This window comes from Typopeltis vanoorti, chromosome 9 (genome assembly GCF_054136105.1).
Source record: "Typopeltis vanoorti isolate ZY-2024b chromosome 9, IOZ_Tvanoo_1.0, whole genome shotgun sequence".
Lineage (NCBI taxonomy): Eukaryota > Metazoa > Arthropoda > Arachnida > Uropygi > Thelyphonidae > Typopeltis > Typopeltis vanoorti.
The window spans coordinates 14,260,070-14,284,331 of NC_143557.1; the positions used below are offsets into that span (position 1 = coordinate 14,260,070).

General features: G+C 35.9%; 1 protein-coding gene across 8 annotated transcripts in view; it reads right to left on the reverse strand.

The window, feature by feature from the left end:
- Positions 1-24,262, reverse strand: part of LOC150102895 (cilia- and flagella-associated protein 184-like) — a 423,759-nt gene that overhangs the window by 282,030 nt on the left and 117,467 nt on the right. For all 8 annotated transcript variants that reach the window (XR_016548819.1, XM_090397879.1, XM_090397877.1 and 5 more), the window contains exon 3: positions 21,451-21,534. Coding sequence is in view for 7 of the 8 variants with exons in the window: in XM_090397879.1 (XP_090254005.1) it covers positions 21,451-21,534 (84 nt within the window). In the remaining variant the exon portion in view is untranslated. The remainder of the gene's footprint in view (positions 1-21,450; positions 21,535-24,262) is intronic.

Below are 24,262 nucleotides of genomic sequence, written 5' to 3' on the forward strand. Positions count from 1 at the left end.
CCACAAAGAGACCAATCTCTTATACATAATATGACTAGATGGCCTCCAGAATTACAGCGAAATCTAAAATCTCTACACCCATTACTACCACACTTGTATGGTGCACCAAAAGTTCACAAAGTTGGAGTTCCACTCTGCCCGATCATGGATGATCGACATTTTCCAACATACCTACTAGCCAAACACCTAGCCTGTCTGTTGAAAGAGAAGATAAAGAAATTGGACTCTTTTATAAAGAATTCTAAGCATTTCATTGAAAGATTAAAAGGTATCAACATCTCAAATACAGACATACTTGCAAGCCTAGATGTAGTGTCATTATTCACAAACGTACCAGTTGAAGAAGTGATTAAGATCATAGAAAATCTCTATCCACATGACATTGCTCAGCTTTTCCGCCATTGTCTCAAATCAAACTATTTCAAAGTAAATAATACAATGTATGAACAACTTGATGGCTTAGCCATGGGCAGTCCCTTGTCACCACCTTGCATGGATCTGTTCATGGAAAAATGAGAAGCTGACATCCTATCCAAAATAAATCCGAAACCATTAGTCTGGTGGAGATACATGGACGATGTCTTCATTATTTGGAAAGACATAGAAAATGCCTTACATGAGTTCCTTCAAATAATAAATTCTTTCCACCAAAAAATCAAATTCACGTTAGAGCAGGAAAATAACAATCAATTACCTTTTCTAGATACACTAATAAAAAAACAAGAGAATGGACAAATCAAGCTCACAATCTACTGCAAACCTACAGACATTGGATGTTATCTTCACTTCAAATCTTCTCACCATCGTGCACAAAAACTTAGCATTATACATATGCATATGCTTAAAAATAGAGCAACAAATATTATCTCAGAAGAAAAGACCTCCTTGATGAACTCTCACTCATATCTCAAACTCTAATCAGAAATGGTTACCCAAAAAATATAATCCAAAAGATTCTCAACAGAAACAACCCAGAGCGACAACCTCCAGTTATGCAATATACATCATCCATTGTCATACCTTATGCCGGCTCAGTTTCAGCAAAAATCATGAGGTCTTTCAACATCAGGGTTGCCTTCAAACTACTCGACACATGTTTAGATCTCCTAAGGACAGCATCACCTTCTACAAGTATGCAGGTGTATATAACATCCCATGTTCCTGTGAACTGAATTATATAGGCCAAACATCAAGAAGCCAAGAAATCCGAAGAAAAGAGCATATAGGGGATGTCAACAACAGAACAGATACCTCAGGATTAGTCCATTATTCTCGATTTCGAACCACTCCATCGACTGGGACAACAGCTCCATGCTGTACATTGAAAAAGATTTCAGATGTAGAATCTTTGAAGAAGCTGCAGTGGTACTCTAGACAGGAGACAATCTCAATAGAAATCAAGGCATGACATTAAAAGACATTTGGAAAAGCTTAATAAATTCACTATGCTTAGCAGAATTCAACTTCGCGGAAAACTATAAAACACGATCAACAAACAATGACTAAGACGTCATACTCCATGCTCTTGATGTTATGCATCATTTCAATTTTAATTAATTTAACTGTTGTTACTACATTCTTTTTTTTAGCATTTAACGTTAGTCTATCCATTTCTTGTCCTGAAAAAGACAGACAGACTTAGCTGGTGAAACTTGTTGACGATTGTATATATTTATAAAGAACTATGGTCCACTAATAAATCCAAAAAGAAACTTTCTCATACTATCCTTATGATTCTTATATGTATGAATCATATCCCCCTTGGACTGTTCTTGGACTGTCTTGCACTTCCAATATTTCCCAGCACAGCCATATTTCAACTATAGCCTCTGTGGACACCACAAAACTTGATATACTTTTTCAAATAAGACACTACTTCACAGATGTTAACTCTATACAAAGCCCAAATCTACCCAGCCATGGAATATTGCTCCCATATTTGGGGTGGTGCACCAAAATCCTCTCAAAGATTGCTCTATTCTAGAAGAGGACAATCTGGCTAATTGATGATCCCTCTCTCTCAAACCCACTTCAATTCCTCTCTCACAGATGTTCAGTTTCTGCCTTGTGCCTCTTCCACAGATACTTTCATAGAGTGTGCTCTGCTGAATCGGTCACTATTATTCTTCCACTCTCCTTCAAAATCATTAAAACCAGAGCCAATGTTAACCAACACCCTTTTACAGTCCATCTTAAAACTCACCGAACCAACTTCACTGCTTCCTCTTTTATTCCATCCACTTCTGTCCTTTGGAATACCCCCCCCCACTCTGCCTTCCCCAAAGATTACAACCCTCAGCTGTTCAAGCAAAATGTAAACAGCCTCCTCCTTCCTTATATTCCTCTTGCCCTCACATGGCACTAGTATGCTACAGGTTTTGTGGCCTTGTGTGTGTGGATCAGATATTTTAAAAAAAAATTGCCATAGTATCCCATGCAGTGGCGGCCCATGAAGTTTTAAGTGGGGGTGCTGCCTATACAAAATAATTTTTTAAAAAATTATTTTGTATAGGCAGTACCCCCACTTAAATCTTCACCGGCCGTCACTGATCCCATGATACAAAGCACATGTCCTTTCAGACATACATAATGGGAAAGTGAATACCCAGACCGGTTTTGACCTTGATTGAGGTCTCATTATTGGGAGACCTCAAAAGTACGAGACATCATATTATATGAATGGTTTGAGCAGAGAAGGGGTGAAAATCAGCTCTTTCATACCATTTTCCCTCATTTTCCTTGGTATATCTCTTTTCATGGATGCAGCTAGTAAATTATGTTTTGAAATTGTCTTTTACATTCATACAATACAAAACCAGCTCTACTGAATATATTATTATTATTATCCAGGCCTCCATGGAGTCAAAAGACTCATCATGGAAGGTTATTTTTAGGAAACACAAAGTTTATCATACCACTCCTTGAACCCATTGACTGTTTCTGCTCTAACCACTCTCTCAGGCAATGCATTCCATGGTGAAACCACCCTCCATGCAAAGAAACTACTCCTCACCCTCTTGCTCATAGCCTCCTTTCGTAACTTCCACGGATGGCCCTTGTCATCACTCCTTCCTGCTGTTTGACCAAGCGAAAGAACTCCCCAATGTCTACCCTGTAACTGCCTCTCAACAGTCCTGGTTTTGGCGCCCTCTATCTGAAAAAAAAAAAAAAAAAAAAAAAAAAAAAAAAAAAAACGCTATCATATATTACTAGAGTCCTAGAAAAGTGCTAGTTTTTTCTTAATATGACTGTCTCCCAGATCTTCGGCAAGTTAATACAGCCATATTTGTTGAGATTTGGAGTGTGTTTTAGGGCTTCTGTCGCCTCTAAGAACAATCTCTCTGATTTATATGGGTTTCTGTGTAGTACTTTTGTGTTTTTCCAGTTGATCCTGTGTGCAGGGGTATCCAGAGCATGGTCTGCTAGGCCCGACTTCCCATAATGATATTTCCGGACGTATCGTTTATGTTCGCTGATGCGGATATTTACAGTTCTTCCTGTTTGACCGTAGTAGGCTTGATTGCATGAGCAGGGTACTTGGTAGACTCCTGGATGTGATAAAGGAGGAATGCTGTCCTTGGGTGAGCAGATGAGGGTGGCTAATTTGCTACATGGTCTGAATGTGGTGAGTAGTTTATGTTTATTGAGGATTCTTGAGATCTTTTCGGATGTGCCTTTAATGTAGGGGATGGTGACTGTTTTGTTGTAGTTCTCTGTGGTGGATGGTGGGAGGGGTTTCTTAGGAGTGTTTAGTATTTTGTTAAAACGGTCAAACAGGAAGAACTGTGAATATCCGCATCAGCGAACATAAACGATACGTCCGGAAATATCATTATGGGAAGTCGGGCCTAGCAGACCATGCTCTGGATACCCCTGCACACAGGATCAACTGGAAAAACACAAAAGTACTACACAGAAACCCATATAAATCAGAGAGATTGTTCTTAGAGGCGACAGAAGCCCTAAAACACACTCCAAATCTCAACAAATATGGCTGTATTAACTTGCCGAAGGTCTGGGAGACAGTCATATTAAGAAAAAACTAGCACTTTTCTAGGACTCTAGTAATATATGATAGCGGGTTTTTTTTTTTTTTTTTTTTTTTTTTTTTTTTTTTTTTTTCAGATAGAGGGTGCCAAAACCAGGACTCTAGTCTTTGTGTTGCTGCTACAATTTTGGTTAAGTACACCATGTTGTTTTAGTCTTGCGTATTGTGACAAACAGTGTTTTTGTGCTCTGAAGATGCTGGTTATAATACCAGCGAAATATCAGCATCAAGTCAATAAATTAATTATTTACTTAGTTTCTGTGTTCTATTATACCGTTAAAATAATAAACAACATGTTCGACGAACACATAAGTCTGTCCACACGTTTAGCTGATTAAATTGTGGAGAATCTAGAAATCAGCTCTTTCATACCATTTCCCTTCAAACTCACATATGGCTTCATTTTGTTGATGATGTTTTTGTGATCTAGTCTTACTCATAGACAGAATTTCTTCAATTTCTGAAATAAATAAACTCTGTATTCATTTATCAACTTCATTATCAAACATGAATCAACAATTGTCAACACTTTTTGGATACCTAATAATTCAAAATCCTACAGATCATGAGGTCATGTTGAATTTTCAGTTTTTTGAAACCAACCTTTACCATCATTAACTGCAGAAGATAAGTATTATCAAAAGTCTTGCATGTAGAACTCATGCAAACTACTTTTCTAATTCCCTTTTGTTCAATGAATTAAATAACATTAAAAGCACTTTGATGTTTAATAGTTATAACAAAACCACTATTCAGAAAATTAGTGATAGTTATCATCTGTCGATCAGACTACAATCTGATGTCAAAAGAATTTCAATACTCTACCATAAAGGAACATCTCAACAAATAGCACAGATTCTTTGCAAATGTAATCTATATACTTCCTTTAAACAGTTTCTTACATGTTTTGAAAGGTAACTTTCTTCTTTCTCATTACAAAGGATAAATTACCACCTCTCTCTCTCTCTCTCTCTCTCTCTCCATATCAGGTGTCTATCTAGTACCCTGTTCATGTCATCGTTACTACTTTGGATAGACTTGCCACGCTGCTTTGATTAGAATCCAAAAATATCACAACCGTATTGAATGTTTAGAATCTGACAACTCTAGCCTTGCTACTTATGCCACTGACACTAGACACAGAGTTCTCTGGAACCAGACAAAGGATGTTCGTTCCAGCTGGTTCAAAGTTGATCATCATTTCCTTGAAACATGGGAAACACAAGGAAATCATCTGAACCTTAACCATTCTGACTGTATGCCAATCTCAAAGTTTTGGGAAGCAATTACCATTAATTGTTCATGATAATAAATTTTTAATATTTTGTTTAGGTTATTTAATTGCAAACACTTTGACAATTGCCCATTGAACTCTAATACCATAATCGTGTTAATTCAGCTGTGACCGAGACATGACCTAGAAAGCATGTGCTGTGTGACTCATTCTTATGATTCATGTTTTGAATGGAGTTGCCAGTTGCCCTGACAATATCCATGTGATATTGAATAAATATACTGGAGATTTTTTTTTTAACATTTTTTTTTTCCCCTCTATATGATGGAAAATTAAATGTGTGGAAATAGACAACAGAATAGGCAAAACTGGTATGGTGGGGAATCAGATGCATACATTTATATGGAATAATAAATAAATAAATAAAAATTTGGGGAGAAATGCTCAACCACCCATGATACTAATGTACTATAGGTTTACACAACCTTTCATGGGTAGAAGTTACATTAAAAAAAAAAAAAAATAATAACCAAAACACTAAACTAGCAATATACAAAACAGTGTTCAAGCACTTGATCAAAGATTAGAAGATATGAAAGTTCTGGGCAAAATTAGGGGCCTGAACAGATGGCAATGGCAGAATCATATTAAAAATGAAAATATTAGGAAGGAACTTGACATTGTTAGCATTCAAAAATGTGTGAGCAGAGCTAAAATAAAGTGTTATAGGGTGCTTTCCCTCTCCCATTCTGTTTAAGTGACCAGGGTTGCTTAAACAGAATGGGAGAAGAAAGACTAGCAAAACATTTAATCTTTGATGCCAAAATGGCAGTAAAAAGCCTCAGAGGAAGACTAAGATTTAGTTGAGTTGATTCAGTCAGAAGTGCTCTAGAAGACTGAAATATTTGTTGGAGTAATGACAAGTAATAGACTAATTTGGAAGATAATATAAACTTATTCATGCAACACTGTCATAGTATTCTGTACATGCTTGAAGAGTACATATGAGGAAATTGATGATGATATACATATATATCTTTAATAATTTCATCATATGAAATAATTTACTGCAGTATGCTTATTGAGGTCAGAACTCTGAAAATCTACCATTTGATTCTATCAACAGCCTTTTCAATGAAGTACATAAATATTAGTTTATTATATTCTTCTGATATTTCTTTTATCTACTTTATGGCAGAGTATGCAGCAAATTTATTCCTCCACAATTTTTGGGTTCAGATTTTATTTCCTTTTTAAATATTGATATAGTAATTGTTTACCCTCCATTTACCAGGATCAGTCTTTCTTAAAGATCAGTTTAGTTTAATGAACCTCCTTACATGTTTAATCATTATGGAAATGACTTCTATTGGGATTTATTGATCAAGTATTTTTTTAGAACAACTATGTTATACCAACTAATTTCACCAACTGAGGCTGTGGGCATCTTCAGGGTACATAACTGATATAAGGCAATTAAAGCTAAAAACTGTTACAGACTATAAATCAACCGATTCCAATTATATTTGACAAAACAGAAAGCGTACAATACATGCATAGTGCATGTATGATTTCACTTGTTGTTATTTAGGAACGTTCTATAATTGGCACTATAATTCAGTTCTTGTATGTTTAGAGATCTAATGAGGGTCTTCCAGATCTCGGGCAAGATTAATCCTTGGTTCCTGTTAAGGTTTTGTACCTAACGGGTAACTGTTGTGGCTTCTTTAATAATTTGGGAGTGGAAATCCTCCTCTATGTAAGGAATGGTGCTTTTATCCCACTATATGATATGGTTAGTTCGTGAAAAATGAAAGGATAAACTCGATTTTTTCTTCTCTATTGTTATTAATGTCTCCAATGTGCTCCCTTTGTCTAATCTAAAAGCTTCTTGAAGTCTAGGTTAGAATGAAAATTATGAATCAAAGTTTTCAATATTTTCGGAATTTATGCACTAGTAGATAGAAAAGAGGAACAGACAGAAGAATTTTACAGTAAACTTCAGGAATGTATTGATGAAACAAATAAAAATGAAGCAACAATCTTGATGCGTGATTTCAATGCTAGAGTGGGAAGTAATCCAATAACAGGATGCACTGGATTAGAAGAAGAATCAGTAATTAATAACAATGGAATTTTATTAAGGGACTTCTGCATATTTAACAATCTAATAATCAATACTTTCTTCAGCATAAAAATTACACAGGTACGCATGGGATGCTAGAGGAACCAAATCAATAATATATTACATTATTATTAACAACAAACTAAATTATAATATCAAGGATACAAGGGTTTTTAGATGGAACGAAATTGATAGTGATCACATGTTAGTTGAAAGCAGAGTTGAATTCATAAAGAGAACCACATACTTCAAAAGAAAAAAGATAAAGTACCAACATCTAATAAACAGTTTAAAATTCACCTCCTAGAACAGGAGAGTATTAGAAACTTATATAAAAGCAGAATAAGAGATAAAATAAAACCAACCACAAACAATATTGAAACTGAGCAGAAAAATATAAAGGAAACAATACTAAAAGCAGCAGAAAAAAGCATAGGATACAAATCATGGAAAGACAAAAAATGGCTCAGAACTTAGAATGATGACTTAAAGGAATTAATCGAAAGGAAAAAAACAGGATTTTAAAAGCTATTGTTAAATGTTGAATAGAAGGAATTATAGTAATATAATACCTATTGTTCAGATTTAACAAGTATCAAAAATCCTGCTAAAATACTTGTCTTTTAATAAGAGAAATTGAGTGTAAATTCAATAACGTTAATGTCTTTTCCTTTAAATTTTGAATTTTGTATTATCGAGTGTTTTGTGAAAAATAGAAATTGTATATGTGGTGAATTGTGCATAAGTATACCAAGGTAAACTAAAGTTCCAAACAAAATAAGAGGTTTAATTAGTGACCTGAGGCTAACAAGAACGCAAAGGTCAACGTTGCATAGGGATTTCCTGTGGAAATGCAACGACAAGCAACGGTATCGGGTGCAGAGTATCGAGGTGCTGAGTGGACGATGACGTAAGAGCAGGAAGGACATCAGAGCCAGATATATAGAGGTTCACGATGCCGAAAAGGGGCTTTTTTTCCTGTTGTTTCCGGAGAGTCGATGTTCCAGTACGGTCGAGAGTAGAATGTCCAAGTGCAGTTATGTGGTCAAGTAGAATTCCGACATGAGATTTAGGACTCCGTACGGTAATGAAGTCAACATAACCCGAGGAGATTATGCGGAAAATACGACGAGGTCGGACAATGGCAGCTGAGCTTTGCAAGGATCGTAGGCAATGAATCGTGACTGTATTCCCAGACCTACATAAAAGAAGCAAAGGCCAGAGGAACATAGCAGCAAAAGAAACTCGTCTAGGAAGAAACTGATGTGAAATTACGAGCCACAGCAATTCAAAGAATGTTTGCAAGAAAAAGCCAGAGAGATCCCAAATTCGCTACCAAGTAAGAACTTTCGATTTGTCTGGTAGGAAGAAAATTAGTAAATTTTGTGATGGTGAATGAAAATTAACTGGAATTGTATGTTATGTAGTAATGCAGGATTTTAGGAACTATACCATTAGATGAGATCAATTACTATGTGCTAGAGATCATAGCTAAGTTATAGAGTGTAATATTAGAATCTGATGTTAATAGATAATTCCTGAACCTGAGTTTTATGTGATGATAATCTAAAATAAGCTAAAGTTTTAAGGGGTAAGTTTCTAGGCACGTCGGAGCCAGATATATACCGAAAAGTTCAAGATTAGTTAAGGGACAGGAGTGTATATGTTATATCGAGTTGCTTAATAGACCCTATATGCTAGACTCAGCTGAATTTATTGAATGTCAATTGTATATCTCTTTTAGAAAAAGTAATGAATAAATTCTAAGTAATAGTAATGAATAAATTCTTTTCTTGTCAAACAAATAACTTGCCTGATCACTAAATTCAATGCCCTGCTCATAAACAGAAGCTATGCATATGTATTTTAATATAGTCACGACTGCAAAGTGAGAAACATATATGATTAAAGTATAGGAATAACATAGAGAATTAGGGATTGTGTGCCATACTGAGTGTTTTAATCTTGGATAAAGAAAGTTCTCTTATCCTGTAAAATTTTGGTGGCGCAGCTTTATTATTATTATTATTATTATTATTACGGGCAACTCCAGGGAGTCATTAGACTCATCAGGGAGGCCCCAAAACATTTTCATCACAACTATTCGACATTCATACAGTATCTATCATACCTCGCCTTAAACTCATTCACTGTCACAGCATCCACCACAGACTCAGGGAGCGCATTCCACTCATTCACTACTCTAAAAGTAAAGAACCCAGCTCTAACACCTTTACTAACCACACTTTTGCCCAGTTTCCATGGATGTCCCCTAGTCCTCCCACAACCAGTCCTGTTCTCAAAAATATCTTCTGAATTAATTTTATAGAAACCCTTCAGTAATTTGAATGTCTCAATCATATCTCCCCTCCTCCGGCTATCAACCAATTTTTGCAACCCACAAATCCTCAACCTGTTCTCATACGGTTCATTCCACAGACCTGCTATCATCTTGGTCACTCGCCTCTGGATCCTCTCCACCTCCTCCCCATCAAGAAGAAACCTAGGTGACCAAATCTGAGCACAGTAGTCGAGATGAGGTCTTATCAAGGCTCGATACAGAGGAACAATAACCTGCTTGCCTCTGCTTGTCAACGTATTCTTCAGCAACCAAGTGATTTGATGAGCTGATTTGGCCACTTTTGCAATGTGTCCCCTAAATTTCAATTCCTTATCCACCAACACTCCTAAATCTCGTGCCTCATCAATTTCCTGGAGCACGGTTCCACCAATGCAGTAAACTGCCTCCCATCTTTTCACCCCAAAATGCATAACCTTACATTTTGCCACATTAAATTGACATCCATTCTCCCTAGCCCAGACCTCCAATCTATCCAAATCATCCTGCAAAATTTTGACGTCATCTGCATTCACTATTGCCCTACCCAACTTCGCATCATCCGCAAACAAATGAACTGTTCCTCTCAGATCCTTTCCTATATCATTTATGAACAAATTAAACAGCAGTGGTCCAAGAACAGATCCTTGTGGTACACCACTAGTCACAGGCCGTCTAGTGGACTCTACTCCTGAGTAAACCACTCTCTGATATCTCTCCGTCAACCATCCTCCTATCCATCTCACCAACCCTATGTCCATTCCCATATGCTGCAATTTACTGATTAGAATTCCATGTGGTATCCTGTCAAAGGCCTTAGCAAGGTCCAGCAGAATCACTGTAAACCCATTACCCTTATCCAGTTCAGCCGTCACTGTGTTATAATACGTGAGCAAGTTACTGAGGCATGACCTACCCTTCACAAAACCATGCTGTCCCCGATACAGTATCCCATTTTCTTCTATCCAATCTTGTATTTTCCTCTTGACTATTTTCTCTAAGACCTTGATAATGATTCCTGTTATGCTGATTGGCCGGTAATTTTCAACAGCAGCCTTGGAACCACCTTTGTGCAGTGGAACTATTTTCCCCTCTTTCCACCCCCTTGGGACTGACCCAGTCCTGAGGCTCAAATTAAACATAATGGTCAAGGGCACTGACAATTCTTTGGCCGCTTCACGTACGACACGAGCTGGTATACCATCCAATCCCACAGATGTATTGACATTGAGGTTCTGTAATAGACTAGTTACCTCTACCTCATTCATCGCAATTCCAGTATAAGCTGTTGGTTCCTCCATTTCCGCAAAGCCACCACCTGGATGATATACTCTTGCAAAGTGCTCGCTCAGTAATTCCACAACATCGACTGATTCAGTTACCTCCCTACCCTCAGCATTTTTTAAGATCATTCTACCATGAGCATTTTTCCTTTTACTTGCAACATATTGAAAAAACTGTTTGGGATTCTCTTTAGCCTGCATGGCCAATTTCCTTTCATAATCTGCTTTTGCTTTTCTTACCACCCTTGTTACCATCCTGGCCTGAGCTTTATACTGTTCATGCACCTGATGGTCACCCTTCTCCTTAAATTCCCTCCACAATTGTTTCTTTTTTTGCAGCTCAAGCTTAATAGTGTTATTCATCCATTTAACCCCTACCTGATTTATTATTCGGACTCTTGGTATACAGTCAACCATTGCCTCCTGCAAACAGTTCTTAACCACCTCCCATGCACCATCAACATCCAGCCCTTGCAGTTTTACATGCCATGGCATTGAGCCAAGCACACACCTAAGCTTGTCATACTTACCAGCCCGGTAATTCCACATATACCCTGTCTTAATTGTAAATTCGACTCCTTTAGCCACCTCCCAAGTCATGACCTTATGGTCACTCTCACCAATTGGTGGCAACATGGTCATGTTCGTTACAGCTACATTCTCAGTTGCAATTACTAGGTCCAGCACTCTCTGCCCCCTGGTATTTTCCAATACATGTTGCCGTAGATAGTTGTCCCTTAATAACTGCATAAAATCCAATTCCTTCCTCCCATGTGCCCTCTCCTCTTTCCAGTCAATGTTACCATAATTGAAATCACCCATAATAATTACCCTCCTTCCATTCATTTCTTCTATTTGCTTATGCATACTATTCCGTTTTCCAGAAGTTTTCCATACGTTTTCCAGAAGTATAGGTTGAGAAGATTGGAGTAAATATGTTAAATCATTAGAGCATGATATTACTGGATCACAAAGAAGAGATTTTAAAATTTTCAGATAATTGCAAACAACAGAAAATGACCAATTAAGAAATAATTTAATTTCCAAAGAGGATTGGATAGAACATTACAAAATATTATGGAATGAAAAACAGCTTAAACAAATAAATTTCCAAAATTTTTAATCAGATTGAGCACTAGTAATCTAACAAAGAATCTGGCTTTAGCCTGAGGCACTGTCTTTGTTATCAGAGTTTCGCACACTCGAGCAATATATTAGTAGCGACCATAAGTTTGACGTACAACCAAGGATTAAGATTAGACAAGTGGCAAAACATAACATATAAGTAATTAACAAAATTAGCAGATTTTTCAAAGACAAAGCCCAACAAGAATCAATTAACAGTATTAATTGGTAACATAAAAAAAAAATAACCGACAAATTTTTTTTTTACACTATCTACAGAGCAAAAACACTGTTGACTAGATACAATATAAGAAACTATGGGCTGCAGTCAAAACGTTTTCCAGAAGTATAGGTTGAGAAGATTGGAGTAAATATGTTAAATCATTAGAGCATGATATTACTGGATCACAAAGAAGAGATTTTAAAATTTTCAGATAATTGCAAACAACAGAAAATGACCAATTAAGAAATAATTTAATTTCCAAAGAGGATTGGATAGAACATTACAAAATATTATGGAATGAAAAACAGCTTAAACAAATAAATTTCCAAAATTTTTAATCAGATTAAGCACTAGTAATCTAACAAAGAATCTGGCTTTAGCCTGAGGCACTGTCTTTGTTATCAGAGTTTCGCACACTCGAGCAATATATTAGTAGCGACCATAAGTTTGACGTACAACCAAGGATTAAGATTAGACAAGTGGCAAAACATAACATATAAGTAATTAACAAAATTAGCAGATTTTTCAAAGACAAAGCCCAACAAGAATCAATTAACAGTATTAATTGGTAACATAAAAAAAAAATAACCGACAAATTTTTTTTTTACACTATCTACAGAGCAAAAACACTGTTGACTAGATACAATATAAGAAACTATGGGCTGCAGTCAAAACGTTTTCCAGAAGTATAGGTTGAGAAGATTGGAGTAAATATGTTAAATCATTAGAGCATGATATTACTGGATCACAAAGAAGAGATTTTAAAATTTTCAGATAATTGCAAACAACAGAAAATGACCAATTAAGAAATAATTTAATTTCCAAAGAGGATTGGATAGAACATTACAAAATATTATGGAATGAAAAACAAGAAATAGAAAACAATGACAAAACTCACAAAACTGAAGATAACAATATACAGGAAAATACAGAAGAAATAGTAATGGAAGAATTAGAAAAAGTATTTAAAAAAATAAAGAAATAGAAAAGCCCGGACCTGGTTGGCCGAATGGATAGCGTATCTGCTCTCCAACCAAAAGGCTGCAAGTTCGAATCCCCACCGTGGGCATGGATGTTTGTAATTGTCTGTGGAAATACCAGTGGTGGTCAGTGGTAGATGGCATTGGCATAACTGCAGTCAGATGGTGGTTGAATGGTGGAGACGGAGTTGTAGAGCAGGTTCCCTCCCTCGATGAGTCCTTTGACTCCCTGGAGGTGTCAAATAATAATAATAATAATAATAATAATAATAATAATAATAATAATAATAAATAATAATAATAATGTGTTGATCTTACATATGCAGACAATAGCTTAAAAGAAAGCCTACTTAAATCCTTCAATAATATCTGAAAATATCAAAAGATCCCAAAAGAATGAAAAACTGGAGTAGTACTAAATATTCACAAAAAAAGGTCCCAAGGGCAAATGTGGAAATTATAGGGGCATTACTCTTTTAATAACAGCATCTAAATTATATGTAAATATCTTAAAGAACAGATTAATTAAATACACAGAAAATTATTTAGAGGAAGAACAGTGTGGTTTTAGAAGAGGTAGAGGATGGACAGATGCTTCTTTCACAATGCAACAGATGAAAGAAAAAAAGAAACGAATTTAACCTGCTTACTTTCCTTCTATTTATTAACTAAAAAAGCGTATGATAACGTGAATATAAATCTACTCTGGAAAATATTACAAGATGATAAAATACATCTTCAATTAATTAAAGCAATATAAGCAATAAAATGTTATAGATTATAAAAATGTATAACTATAAATAAAGGAGTAAGAGAAGGCTGTGGCTTATCCCCCTATGGATATAATTAGATTATTCCCCTATGGATATAATTAGATTATATCCATAAAATGTTATAGATTATAATAATGTATAACTATAAATAAAGGAGTAAGAGAAAGCTGTGGCTTATCCCCCAATTCTGTTCAACATTACTCTAACAAAGTAATGTTGAACATTTATATGAACAGAAACCTAAAAGAATGAACAACAACTGAAATTGTGAAGGAATATTTCTTAGCAGCAATAGTAAGCTGTATTCCATGAGTGAAGAAGAGGACACAATTTGGTGTAAATTGGATGACAAACAATATCAAAAAGGAACTGTAGGTGAAAAAGGGATTATGAAAGAGATATAAGGAGAGGGGGGGGTGGAGAGCAGATGCATGAAGAATATAAGACTCAGGCCAGGAGAGTGACTAGTAAGGTAAGGAAGGCAAAACTGGAATATGAGAAGAGATTGGCTATGTGGCCACTAGGAGGAGAAATGACTGTGGAAGAATGACATTGTGGGATAAAAATGGGAAGAGAGTGATTGATGCACAGGACACAGTGGGGTTGATCAATGAACACTTTGTTAGAGTATTTCATCCTGGAGAAGTAAGTTTTAATACAAGAGGGAAAGAGAAGGTTTAGAGGTGCAAGAGGAGAGTGTGTTCCAAATACTGATTACACTGGATGCCAGTAAAGCTGTGGGAATGGATGGTATTTCACCACGAGTTTCGAGAGAATGTCCTAAAGAACCGACAGCTCTCTTGACCTGGTTTCTAAATGAAAGTCGGGCTAAGGGAAAGGTACCCAAGGAATGGAAGGAAGGTAAGATAGTGCCATTGTATAAGGGCAGTAGCAGACTGGAAGTGTCTAATTATAGGCCAGTTTGTGTTTCATCAGTAGTTGTTAAGTTCTTTAAGAAATTAGTGAGGGACCATATATAGTGTTGGGCAGATGAGGGTAATGTTATCTGTGAGAGTCGACATGGATTTGTTAAGAGGCGCTCTTGTTTTAGTAATACAAATGCCTTTTATAATAAAGTGACAAGAGCAGTTGATGAAGTAAAGGCATGTACTGCCATTTTTTTGGATTTTGGAAAGGCATTTGACAGGGTGCCACATGATAAGTTGATATTTAAGTTGCAGCACTTGGGTTTAAAAGTCGGATTAGTCAAATGGCAGGGTAATATAATGGAGGCAGAAGGTTACAAGTGGGGTCCCACAGGGCTCATTACTGGGACCTGTATTGTTTAACCTTTATATCAATGACATTGTAAATGGATTTCTGGGGGATATTTATGTGTTTGCAGATGATGTGAAGCTGAGAAAGGTTATTAGTAATAGTGCGGATGTCGTAGCCCTGCAGAGGATTTGAATAAACTGGACAAATGAATGAAGATTTCAGTTTAATGCAGCAAAACGTAAAGTCCTGAAATTTGGGATGCATCGATGGGAGGCTGCATGCTCTGTTGGAAGAAGTGTACTGAAGGAAGTTTTGTAGGCAAGAGATTGGGAAGTGATGATTGATAGAAACCTAAAATTCAGGGAACATATTGCAAAGGTGGTGAAGGTAACCCAGAGGATTGCTGCAATACTGAGAAGAACGCTGACCTGCAGAGATAAAAGATTTATCGTTCCGTTGTATAAGACACTGATCAGACTACACTTGGATTATTGTTCTCAAATTTTTTCCCCATGATTTGAAGAGGATAAATTAACTGTGGAATGGGTACAGAGGCAGATAACAAAGATGGTTTCATGACTGTGCATTGTTAGTTATGAGGATCGGCTGATGGAATGTGGACTGCAGAGTTTGGTAGATAGAAGAAGGAGAGGTGATATGATTGAGACTTTTAAACTGTTGAGAGGTAGTTACAGGGTTGACACTGTGGAGTTCTTTTGCTTGGTGGAACAGCAGAAAGGAAGCAGGAAGATGGCTGAACTATGGAATGCATGGAATTATAGATTGGTGAGAGCAAGAACAGTCAATGAGTCTCTTGGCTCCATGGAGACCTGAATAATAATAATAATAATAATAATAACTGTCAAAGATGGAATTAAACTAACAATCAAAATCCAGTTAAATACAATACTTTGTGCAGATGATCAAGTACTAATTTCAAATTCAGAAGATAAACTCCAAATTGCAACTAACCATCTAAATGAAATACACAAAAGTAAAATGAAAATCTCTGAAACACAAACAAAAGCTATTGAAATGTATGGAAACACCATTGAAAGAGTCAAAATTATGCTTAACAATAAAATAATAGAACAAGTTATGGAATTCAAATACTTAGGAAATATAATCTTGCAATACAATACTGATTCACAATTGGAAGCATGACTACAAATTTACAATAGAATGAATAGCATAATTAAAAGAAATTTTGGTAAACAAATGACTAAGAAACTCAATTAAGATTATGTAATATGACCTCTAAACCATCTCTCAAATTTGGAAGTGAAACATGGATTGTAAAACAAAGAAACAGACAAAGATTGGGAGCTGCAGAGATGAAGTTTCTAAGACCTCTCCTGGGACTCACTAGATTAGATAAAAAGAAATACACAGAAATAAGAGAACGATTTGTTACAAAAAAACATCATACAAGAAATAGAAGAATACTAGCAAAATTGGCTACAATGCATAGAAACAATGAAGAAGAATAGGATTCCTAAATTAGTACTAGAATATAAACCTACAGGAAGAAGAGACCATGGACATCCAAGTCCAAGATTAAGATGAAAAGCTCAATCTCATCTGCAGAGCAGGAACAGGACATAAAAAAGTGTATACATAAATTGTTCAGACAATGACGAATAAACTTACATTTATTTCAAACATTTTATTATGCAGTATACAATAAAATCCTTTATATTTATATTGCCAGTAAAAAAATGATACAAGAAATGTATTTTAGAAAATTTTGCAAATATTTTGAAAGCCCATGGGTGAGTTGCAATTTTTTTCATTGCTTATTATATTTGATTAACATGCTTACACTTCGCACAGTATTTTCACATGATACATGATCCATGCAAAGTGATGGGATTCCTGTATTTGTTAGCTTCTATTACAAATTTTACACCTAGAGTGAAAAAAATAAATAAATAAATATATAAAATAAAATAAAAAATAAAGAAATTTGGAGTAGAAAGAATATCAAACAGTAACTGAAGATGGAAAAGAAGTTATAGAAATATAAATATATATAAAGTTTCTTGAAGAATATGAAGTGATGAACGGAAACTAATATTGCAAGGAAGGAAAAATTACAGAAAAATGTGAGAGATGACTAGCACCATGGGCCATAAAAAAAATTCCAAGTTTTCTTCACTGTAATGAAATTTTAATAAGTAATTGTGGCCAATAATCTTACTAGATGAAGACACTGGTATGAAGAGTAATACATATGACCCAGTAGAGCTGTTTAATAATGATCAGTATGGAGTGAATTAAGACCAAAACCCTACAAGATTTGCAGTCAAATCAAACAAAGCATAAAGGCCACAGAACCCAAAGCCATAAGGGCATTGAAATTAAGGAAAAACAAATCCATCTTGTCAGAATGATGAGCTAGACTTAGACCTTCCTAGGAGGTCTGAATTCAATAAGAAAGATGATGAGATCATAAAGAAAAACAGACAGACAAAACCACAATAGAAAAATATTCACTGAAACTTACAAATTTTGACCTGTTTATGGTGAATTCATCGAATTGAAAGGGGGACACACACACACACACACACACACACACACACACACACACACACACAGAGGGGGAGAGAGAGAGAGGATGAAAAAAAAATAATGTACAAAAATGTGATCTTGGAAGTATGAACAAGAGATGAGTATGTAATTAAACTACAGAATAGACATCTATTTATATATCATATTTTAAAAAAAATATTTTTAATATTTTTTATGAATCCATCCATAAAAGGCTATTAGCCAATAATACATCAGTATTAGTTCATTTAGTTTTTCTTTGCTTGATGGAGCAACGATACCATTTAAATTACATTGGATGATATTAACATTTCTTATAATGGGTGGAATGATTTACTCATTTCTCAACTCTGACATCATTTTCAAATCAAGAGTTGGATCGGCTGCCCTATACACAGTGGCATAGTTATAATCACTGAAATTTGTTTCCATGACGGGAAACTCTTTTCCAAACTTTGTCATATTGGAATAGAAGGGAAAGTTCTAAACTGGATTTATGACTTTCTAAGAAATAGAGCAATTCGAGTTAAAATAAATAATATCTTTTCCAAGAAAGTGAAAATAACAGAGACCCTCTCAAGGCAGCATTTTGAGTCCACTCCATTTTTCCATCTACTTAAATGACTTAGATAAAAATATAAATAAAGAAACAAAGATAGTTATGTTTGCTGATGATTTAGTTCTATTCTCAGCTCACAACAACTTAGAAACTGCAAAAGGTCACTTAAACAAAGCCACTGAAAGAAGTATCTACATACTGTGAAAACCAAAAAATCAAAATTAACCCTACTAAATCAGAAATTGTATTTACCATTAATAACCACCTCAGAAAGTGGAGCCCACAGATTAAGCTACACAGTCAACTAATTACATTTAATGAAAACCCCAAATACCTTGGACTTACTCTGGATCCATCACTAAACTTCAATGAACATATAGTGTCCGCGCGGTTAGCCTAGTGGCTATGCACTTCGCAACCATATGCCTGGGGAAGGAGTGTCCTAGGTTCGATTCCCATCGGTGACGTGAGGAGCTTTAGGATCTTCCTCAGCCATAACCAAGTTAGCAGGTCTTGGGCATGGACAGTAGGGCTTTTTCCACCAGTTTATCTGGGGTTTTTCATCCCACAACCAGGCAAACCGGCCCAGTGAACACACACAGGGATCTACAGTCATAAATACTTAACCCCCCATGAGGGGGCTCAACTCGCCCCAGAAGGAATGGGGGAGAAAAAGGGAAGAAACTCCATACGAATAAATAAATAAATAAACATATCAACAATGTTGCAGTCAGAGCAAAAAGAAGACTAAATATCATGAAAAGTATCTCAGGTAAAGAGTGATTTTAGCAATGGCATAAAAGTCTTTGCCATCTGCAAAATCTGTAACCATGAGGAAGTATCACCAATGCATTTACTAAATTGTATGAATATTTCTAAATGTGAACTTTATAACAACCCAGAAAAGGTGCTGTATAAAAGACATGAATTTGACCTCTATGATCTGATGTAATAATACCATGGGATAAAAAAAACATCAGTATTAGTACTGTGGGTGAGCTAAGGATTAGATAATCCACAAGCTGTTCTCTTAAAAACCAAACATGGAACTTTTTTACAAGCACTCAATCTTCCACATAAAGACATTCAAAAAAGTCATGCCCATGGGAGCAACAAACCCACAGCCTGATGGATGGAGAGCAGGTAAACCAACTGCTGAGCCAACCAGATAGCAGTAAAGTTGTGGAAATGGATGCAATTTCACCATGGGTTTTAAGGGAATGTATTAAGAAACTGAAAGTGCCATTCAGCCTGATGTTGAAAGTCTTGCAACTGGAAAAATCAGGATCTTTGCATAAGGGTAGTGATGTCAGAAGAATGGGACATCAAATATAGACTAGTTTGTATTTCTTCTGTAGTTTAAGATTTTTAAAAATATTAGTAAGAGCTTCTGCACAGAATTGAACAGATGAGGGGTAATATTATTTATGAAGGTCAGCATGGATTTGTTAAGGGGTTATCCTGTTCCAGTAATCTGGATGCATTTTATAATAAAGTAAGAAGGCCAGAATCAGCTAATAGTACATTTCCTCATTATATCATTTTTCTGAATTCTGCAATATCATTTAGCAGGATATCACATAACAAGCTGATATTTAGTTGACATACAGTTGTAGTTATTAGGTTAGTGGACTGGAATGAAAATTAGCTATCTGACAGACACATAGATAGATATCAAAGAATCATGTATGGAGAGCAATACCAGTAAGAAAAAAGATTATTACAAGTAGGGTACTGCAACATTCTGTACAGGGACCATTACGGTTCAACCTTTATGGTAACAATATTGTTACTGGATTGCAGGGAGATATTCAGCTGTTTGCAGATGATGCATGGCTGGAGATGGTTATTAGTGCTGATGCTATGGCTCTTCAGGTGGAGTTAAATAATATGGAAACATGCAAAGGTTGTGAAGATGAAGACAACTTGGTGGATTGCTGTACTACTGAGACCAACACTGATCAGCACATACAAGTGGGCAGTGGTTCCATTATAAGATCTTGATCAGTCATATCTAGATTCCTGTGTATAGATTCCATATTACTAGAATGTGAAGGGGATAAACAAACTACAAGAGAGGATACAAAGATGGAAAACCAAAATTATATATCAGGATTGTGGAACATAGATTATGAGAATAGACTAAAGTCATGTAATCAGCAGTTAGTCAGATAAAAGCAAAAAAGGTGATGTGAATACAACATTTAAGTTGTTGAAAGTTATTTATTAGTTGGGCAATAGAGATATTTCATACAGTATTATAAGATGAAAGGACAAGGAGGAGACATCCCTGGAAGCTGCATGAGGTTTCTGCATAGATAATAGTTGAGACAATCCATGCTCTGAACACTCTCCATGCAAAAAAGACTATTTCTCCATGCATTGTCTGAGATGAAGGGCTAACTCTCCATGCATTTTCTGAGGTGGTGAAAATGCAGAAAGTGAATCAGTTTAAAGTGATATGAAAGACTGCATGTTTCAAAGTAGTTCTTATTTTTGATTTAAGAAGCAAGTGTTCTTCCACTCTTCTTTTCTCAAAATGCTCTGTTTTCAAATGACTCTTTTTTGTTCATTCCTAGTCAAATGTATCTGGGAGTTTAGTTCCATTTTGTAATGTTTCAATGGGATTTTAATATTTAAATCACCTGAGTAGACTGCCATCCCTAGCCTTCTGAATTTTTTTTTTTTTTAATATTTACCAGATGAATAACTATAGTCATTGCCTGTTGTTATAGTTAAAGAACTTTATGGAACGTAAAATGTGGAATTTGAAAATGTGGAATAAGACTTCTCCTCACCTCATTAAATCAAGACATCAACTAAATATGAAATTTTTTTAAAATTTACCTAAGTTTCTATGTAAAGTTAAAAAAATTGTGTTAAGATGCAAGCTACAAAAACAACATGCCATTCTTTTTGCATACTTATGTACTTTATATATATATAATATATCTAAAAAAAGGTTAAGAGTTAAAGTAAAACTAAAATACATACCTTTCTGCTTTTAAAATAATATGCCAGCTTGGCATGCAATCTCTTGTTCTGCTTCTTCAGTTCTTTTCGTTCTTGCAGGAGTCTCTAATAAAAAAAAATACTTGTATGATTAAAACCTAGTTAGAAGTAATTTAAGTAACTGGTATATGATTAACATTACAACTAGAAGGCAGAGAGATTAAATACTGAATGAGTCATAGCATTGAACAGCTTAAAAATATTATTAAATATTACAATGTAAATGCTTTCATCATCTGTTCTGGTAACACATTTTGCTCACCACCCAACACTTCTCCAGCAAAATATCTACTCTCCTTACTTTGTGAAAATCCAGAAAGGTCTCCCTCTTCTGACTTCCCTATACTGCTTTTGATAATAAAAGATTTAGTGGCTGGTCTGATTGATTTATGATTTATTGGCACAAGAAGAGCAAAGGTCATACTCTACCTCATCTTGGAAGTTTAATGGAATATTTACAGCACTAAGAAAGGATTAAAAACTAATTTTAATGCTTCAATATTTGTCTCAGTCACTGTGACAACTTTGGGAATTACAAATAACTCTTGTAACACACTAAGACAACACAATACTAAATTAAACATATGGGTGAGGTGGTATACCCTCTATGCACATTTCTAGGTGGACTAGGATGAAAAGTGGGACCTCTGACAATCCTCTGACGGATGCATAAAACTTCCCTTCTGGGGAAGTTTTATGCATCCGTATTTAAGCTATGTTGATTTCTGATTGCCGCTGCAGATTCTAAAAACAGACTTTCCGTTTCAATTTACTATGGAAGAGAATGGTGGTTTTCTTCCAGGAGATCATGTGGATTGTATCCAATAAATGGTCTGCAAGACCAGAATACGATATGTATTCTTCTAAATGGATAGTCGCTACCTTCCTGTTTGTCCGAAGTAACAAACTTGAAGGAACAGGGCACTTAATAAATTCAATGCTTTGATAGAGTGGATAAGTAGCAAGTTTACAATGGGGCGTGAAGGCTGTATAGAGGTTGTACTTTTTTAAAGACCTGGCTATTTTTTCTGATGTACAATGAATATAGGTGATGGTATTTCTGAAATCCTTCTGAAGCAATGTCAAGGAATGGGGTAGGAATTGATTATTTTTTTAATTCTGTAATCATTGTAGCCATTGGAAAGGAAGGCGTTGTGAATGTTGCTGAGTCCGGCTGAAAGGGAGGTTCCAACGGAACAAAGATTATTATTATTATTATTAACATTTGACCTCCATGGAGTCAGAGACTCATCATGGGAGGTACACTATTGCATCTTAACTGATTCAATGTGTCCACATCAACAACACACTCAGGCAGTGCATTCCACTCACCAACCACCCTCCATGCAAAGAACCTGCTTCTCACTCCTTTGCTCACACCTTCCTTATAGTTTCCAGCAATGGCCTCTTGTTCTACTCCCCTCTCCCATTCTATGAAAAATCTCTTCCATGTCTACCTGATACCATCCACTGACCAGCTTATATGTCTCAATCATATCTCCCACACCCTTCCTCCTATTAACGAAGCTCTGAAACTTACATTCTCTCAATCTGTCCTCGTACTCCACATTCCAAAGACCACTGACTACCTTTGTGAATCTTCTCTGTACCCTTTTCAACATATCCTTGTCACCATGAAAACACAGCAACCAAATCTGTGCACGATAATCCATATGAGGCCTGATCCAGGCCTCATATGGATTATTGTGCACAGATTTGTATTTCTGCATAGAAATACAAAATGACATGCAGAAATAGAGAGATAACCTCTCTATTTCTGCATGTCAGGGTTCTCTGCATCACTGCCATTATTCGATGTGATCTTCACAACTTGTGCAATGTGACCCCTGAATTTCAGGTCCTTGTCCACAATCACTTGTCAACAATCAATCGTTGCTTACCAAATCTCAAAACCTTACACATGGCAACATTGAACTGATAGATCCACTTATCTGCCCATTCATGCAATCTATTCAAGTCCCCTTGTAAGGCATTAACATCAGCCTGACATTAACAACATTGCTCTCCCCAGTTTTGCATCATCTGCAAACAGCTGGATATCACCAGTTAAACCTAACCCAATATCATTAACATACAAATTGAACAACAATGGCCCCAAAACTGCCCCTGCAGCACACCACTGGTGACTTTTCTCTTTCGAGATACTGCACCCTCCATATACAACTTTCTGATACCTACCTGACAGCCAGTCACTGATCCAACACAGAAGCCTGTTATCCAATCCCATCTGTTTCAATTTATTTAAGAGCTTGTCATGTGGCAGTTTATCAAAAGCCTTTGCAAAATCAAAGTACACCACTGTATATGCATCTCCCTTCTCCAAGGTATTTTTCACCTTGTTATAGTACGTAAGTAAGTTAGTGAAACATGATCTCCTCTTAACAAACCCATGCTGATAACCATAGAGAATACTGCTGTTATCAACTTATTTCTGTATCCTACTTCTCAACAATCTCTCCAGGACCTTCACCACAACTCCAGATATACACACCTGCATATAATTTGAAGCTACAGACTTATCACCACCTTTATGCAGTTGAACAATTTTACCCTCCTTCCACTCCCTTGGAACCTGTGCTGTTGCAAAACTCTTATTAAACAGGAATGCCAATGCTACTAGCAGTTCCCTGGAGCATTCCTTAAGATGTGTGGTGATATGTCATCAAATCCTATTCCCCTATTAACATTAAGGTTATTTATTTCCTCAAATACCTCCTGCTCACTCACAATCAAGCTATCCTCTCCTATGTCCTCTACACTTAAGTTCTTCATG